This window comes from Oncorhynchus kisutch, linkage group LG8 (assembly GCF_002021735.2).
Source record: "Oncorhynchus kisutch isolate 150728-3 linkage group LG8, Okis_V2, whole genome shotgun sequence".
NCBI classification, from domain to species: domain Eukaryota; kingdom Metazoa; phylum Chordata; class Actinopteri; order Salmoniformes; family Salmonidae; genus Oncorhynchus; species Oncorhynchus kisutch.
Window position 1 is genome coordinate 65,685,568 of NC_034181.2, and position 5,466 is coordinate 65,691,033.

A 5,466-nucleotide genomic window follows, 5' to 3' on the forward strand; every position below is an offset into this window, starting at 1 on the left:
ACCATCTATAGGGCTCTAACACTCAAACCCTATCAGGCTACTATGTATGGTTCGGAGCTGTGGAGTTCAATGATAGATGTCTGGTTATCAGACTATTAACTTACTGACTTTATGCCCTCATTGCCTTAGTAAAGTAAAACACTCTGTGCTTACTAATGGACTCACTTGTGCCTTGATCATGTAAATCTCAATGAGATGTCAGATTGCTGTGGGGATTGTGCACATGGCTCACTATGCGTTCTTTAAATGTTCTAATGAATCATGACAAGGAAAAAGTTCAAATAAGAGCTATGGTGCATAGACCACTTCCTGTCAGTGCCTTTTCCCGATTTGTAGTGGGTCTTGAAAGAACCAGAATCATCTGCATAAGATTTCACTGCTCTAATGACAGTGCCCAAGTGAAGAAATATGAGAAAGTAAATTTCTCTGGGGGAATATAAGTGTCCTTGAGTTGGGGTTTGGACTAAGAGCCAATGTAATTCTGTGAATAGCTTTCCTCAATTATAATAGTCACATAAGAGAGGGGTCACATCAAGTGGGAGGTTGACATTATTCCTCTGGATAGATTCTCTCACTGGGCACAGACATCAGTTCCATTGTCAAGTTTTGATTGATAGTTACCATGGTCAATTAAATGAAATTAGCATGCCATTGAAATTTGAACGAAAACGCTGTGAATCAAGAAGCAGGTGAAACGTTTAATAAAACAAACATGAATACTGACTGAGGAACAAACATAAGGGAGGGACAGATAAGAGGTGTGAATCATAATGATCAACATGTGCATGTAATGAAGAATCCCAGGCCCGGTGGTTAGTATTCCGGCAACGCCGGAGGAGCAGTAGACGTGACAGTAATCCCCCCCCTGACGCGCAGCTCCTGCTGCAGGACGACTCCGACCAAAGAGACGACCCTGAGGAGCAGATCGGTCTGGACAGCGAAAGTGGAAATCACGGCTGATGTTGGGATCTTGAAAGTCCTCCACTGGAACCCTACATACCCCTCCCAGTCCACCAGGTACTGGAGCTGACCCCCACGACACCGGGAGTCCAGTAGGGCTCTGACAGCATATGTCAGACTCCCCTCGATGTCTGGGGGGAAAGAGACCGGCCTGAGGAAACATGAAAAGCAGGTGAGATGCGATAAAATATACATCACCTCGTTGACCCTCCAGAGAACCTTGAACAGCCCCCCAAACCAGGGGCTCAGGGGCTCAGTTTCTAGCAGGGCAGGCGGAGTGGGAGGTTCCTGGTAGAAAGCCAGACGCGATCCCCAGGATGGAACACAGGGGTCTCACTGCAGTAGACGGCGTGCTGGAGTCTTACGTGAGCGTCACGCCACACTTCTGCACGCCAAAACCACTCAACCGCAGGAGCATTGGTCTGGCTCTGGGTCCACGGAGCCAGGGCTGGCTGAAAACACAAAACACACTGGAAGGGGGTCAATCCAGTGGAGGAGTGACGTAGCGCGTTCTGGGAGTACTCTGCCCATGGAAGGAAACGTGCCCACTCACCCTGCCGGTCCTGACAGTGACTGTTCAGGAAACTCCTGAGCTCCTGGTTCAGCCGCTATCTGCCCATTTGTCTGAAGCCGGTACCAGGACGTGAGGCTGACCATGACCCCGAGCGTCTCCCTCAAGGCCCCCCATACTCGTGATGTGAATTCAGGGCCACGGGCAGTGACGATGTCCTGCAGAAGGCCATAATGCCAGAAGAGTGCCTCAGCAACCTGGAGAGCAGTGGGGAGACCAGGAAGAGACCAGGAAAGGTGATTAAAAAACAGGATTTTTAACAGGATTTCGGTTACAAAGTCAATGGATAGATGTGGCCAGGGTCGCTGAGGCACGGGAAGGGTGAAGGAGTTTGCCCTGCTGGAGTGTTCTGGGTAGCTGAAGTAGCGAGTGACATCCCGCGCTCAAGTGGGCCACCAGTATTTCCCAGAGATTAAAATGGATGGTGCAAGAAATACCTGGATGTCCAGCGACGACAGATGTGTGCCCAGGTCAGCAGTCAATTCCTTATCAGTGGGAACGTAGATGCGTTCAGCAGGACAGTTAGTGGGTGCGGGCTCCTTCTCCAATGCCTGGCGGATGTCTGCATCTACGTCCCAAACCACAAGAGCTACGACTAGGGAGAATGGGTGCACTCTGTATAGGACCCTCTCCCCCGAATCGTAGAGCCGGGACAGGGCATCAGCCTTGGTGTCCTTTGAACTTGGGCGATAAGTTGGCGTGAAGTCAAACCTTGAAGAACAGCACGGATTCAACCTCCTCGCTGTCCGTATGTACTCCAGGTTCCGATGGTCAGTGAGAATGACGAATGGAGGGCGCCAAGGAACCAGCAGGTGTCTCCAATCCTCTAATGACAACTTTACCGCCAGGAGCTCCCGATCACACGACATCGGAATTCCTCTGCAGAGGACAGTTTTAGAGAAAGAAAAAAAAAAGCACAGGGGGTACAATTTCAGTGTCGTTGAGACAGAACTGCCCCCACGCCAACCTCTGAAACATCCACCTCTACCACAAAGGATCTTGTGGGATCTGGATGTTTGAGCAGTGGGTGGAGGTGAAACGTCCCTTGGGACAGAAGGCCTCGTCGGCTAATGGGCTCCTCACCAACCTACAGGGCCCTCCCTTAAGGAGAGGAGCAGCAACAGAGCTGACATTCCTGATGAAGAGGCGGTAGAAGTTGGTAAACCGCAAAAAAAACGTTGTAACCCTTTTATGGTGGTTGGGACTGGCCATGGCATGACTGCATCTACCTACTGGTCTTCCATCCTCACACCCTGATTTGGTAACCTAAGGATACCGACCTCTGGTGGAATTGGAACTTCAGGCTTGACAAACAGATGGTCAGCCAGGATGCATTCCAGGACTGCTCGAACTGGGGTGATGTGATCCTCCAGGGTAGTCGAGTAGCTCAGGATGCTATCGATATACACAATCTGGCATCCGAGCATGTCCCTGAACACTAACGGAGCATTTGCTAAGCCAAAGGGCATCACCAAGTACTTGTAGTGACCAGACATGGTGCTGAATGATGTCTTCCACTCATCCCCCTCCTGGATGAGATTGTAAGCGCTCTGCAGGTCCACTTGAGTTTTTTAAAAATAAAAAGCTGCGTGATGGCACCAATGGGAGAGGGTACCGATACTTGGTGCTGATTTCGTTGAGTCCTCTAGTCGATGCAGGGACATAACCCTCCATATTTCTTGGCTATGAAGAAAAATAAAGCTGACGCAGGACAAGTGGACGTGCGAATGAAACCTTGTTGGAACGCCACTTGGATGTAATCCTCCATGGCCTGGGTCTCAGCCACCGACAGAGGGTAGATGCATCTGCGCAGAACCTGAAAGCAGGTCGATGGCACAGTCCCAGGGGCAATGAGGAGGAAGAGAATACCTCCTGCAGATTCTGATATACCTCTGGGATGTTGGGCAACCATAGGACTCTCAACCGACATGGAACCACAAAGGACAGGGAAGCAGGTCTCCCGGCATTCAGGCGACCAGTCTGTAATTCTCATCCTCGACCATGAGATGGTAGGGTTATGGCATTGAAGCCAAGGGAGGCCGAGGATGATCTTGTGGACTGGTAATGAAAAGGGGGATGGTCTCCTGATGACTGGACTCCACGGTGAGGGTGAGTGCCTGACTGGCCAGGGCTTGAACCGGAAAAGGAGAAGAGAGCGGGTATGAGTTATGAGGTTAAGGGAGGAGGCAAGGGTCTGGTCAATAAAGTTCCCCTGCGGCACCAGAATCCACTAACGCTGTAGACACCGTACATAAGTGACAGTCAGTGTGATGGACACCAAAAAGAGCCTAGTAGACAGTGATGGAACTCACTCCTGTCCCAGGGGGTGGAAGATCATGCGACTGTCCCTCTGCTTTTGTGAATCCCAGGTTCTGACCTGCCGGACAGCTCTGGAGCTTGTGTCCTCCTTGTCCACAGTACAGACAAATCCCCAGCTGTATCCGTCTGCGGCTATAGCTGGGGGAGACGAGTGACCCCCTACCTCCATGGATTCAGGCTCTGATCCGAGTGGTCACTGAGGGAGGGAAGCGATGAGTGTACCGGCGCTCCCGAAGTAGGTTATCCAGATGGATGGCCATCGCAATGAGTGCGTCCAAGGCAAGGTTGTCGTCGCAACAAGCCAATTATGTCTAGGACCTCTTCTAAATAGTGTATGGAGGCTCATTCCATCCACTTGATGCCGCTACTGTCCGAAAGATGAGCACGTACTCTGCAGCCGTCTGGTTCCCCTGCTGTAATTGCAGTAGCCACTCACCTCCCTCTGCCCTCCAGGGGATGATCAAAAATACATTTAAAATCAAGCTCCTCTTGCCCAGACGGCCATAGCCCATTCCAACACCCTCCCAGTCAGCAAGGAAATCACAGTGGCAACCTTAGACCACTGGGTGGTAGGAGCTCCCATCTAATGCCTAAAATAGAGGGAGTAGCTTACTAGGAAGCAATGGCATTTGGATGGTGTACCGTCATGTTTATCGGGGAGGGATAAACGGGCGTCGCTGATCTGAGTGGGGGTCACTGAATGGGCTGATGTGCTAGGGTGACTTGCTGAAGAGTATCCTCCGCTGGATGAAGGCAATGCCTCTCGGGTGTGTTTGAGACGTTGCATACTACGAAGAACCTCCATAGCCGATCCCAGTTGTTCCAGCTGGTCATGGTGTTGACGTAGAAGATAACCCTGTTCATCAACCATCTGAGAGATAATTTAATTTCCTGCTGCTTCCCTATTTTGAGTTGGTATTCTGTAACAAAGACGCAGTGAGTTGAGAAGCAGGTGAAACATTTAGTAACCCATGAACCGAGATAACATCACAGCGGCTAAAAAGCATGAACATAGGAACAATACCAACTGAGGAACAAATGTAAGGGAGGGACAGATAGAGGTGAGGTAATGAGGAAGGTAATGGAGTCCAGGTGTGAATCATAATGATCAACAGGTGCGTGTAATGAAAAATGCCAGGTGTGCGTATTGATGTATCCCAAAACAGGTGGTTAGTATTACACTAAAATAATCCGTATAAACATTCGGAATGCTTTCTTCAGCACTGTTCTTCTGTATAACAATATATGGCATCTAATTTACATGAGAAAATGAATGGCTCTTATATCGTAATGAATCCCCTCCCACGAACTGCCTTGTTTTTTTTTACATCTTCTGACTCAATTTGAAAGAAACTATGCCATGTTAAAATCACATGATAGCTTTAGAGTGCCTGTAAACTCATATTTATGCACTTGGTCCTGTTATTAATCTACTATTTTAACAAGCTAATCTGCATCATAAAGCAAAGAAAACTTCACGCATGATTCCTCTATCATCACCTACCTAGCACAAATCATACATTAAGCTGTGTGGTTGGGGGATATTCCCTAAATGGAATTTCCATTGAAACCATATTGCTAAAGTACAAGTGAGCTGAGAGCAGTTGCGAATGACT

The 5,466-nt window shown here is 49.1% G+C and overlaps 1 protein-coding gene across 4 annotated transcripts; it reads right to left on the reverse strand.

Moving 5' to 3' along the window:
- Nucleotides 1-678: 678 nt before the first annotated feature.
- Nucleotides 679-4,876, reverse strand: LOC109895252 (uncharacterized). 4 transcript variants are annotated; one of them, XM_031830900.1, is made up of 5 exons: nt 3,844-4,876; nt 1,969-3,662; nt 1,514-1,728; nt 1,326-1,430; nt 679-1,111 (listed from the first exon to the last, which is right to left on the reverse strand). In XM_031830900.1, exons 2-5 carry the CDS (start codon nt 2,398-2,400, stop codon nt 814-816), a joined length of 1,050 nt encoding a protein of 349 aa, XP_031686760.1. In that variant the 5' UTR covers nt 2,401-3,662; nt 3,844-4,876; the 3' UTR covers nt 679-813. The 4 variants fall into 4 exon arrangements, with proteins under 4 accessions (XP_031686760.1, XP_031686761.1, XP_031686759.1 ...); XM_031830901.1 differs by having other exon boundaries at nt 1,969-2,410; nt 2,812-4,876; XM_031830899.1 differs by having other exon boundaries at nt 1,969-4,876.
- Between the last annotated feature and the right edge of the window lie 590 nt (nt 4,877-5,466).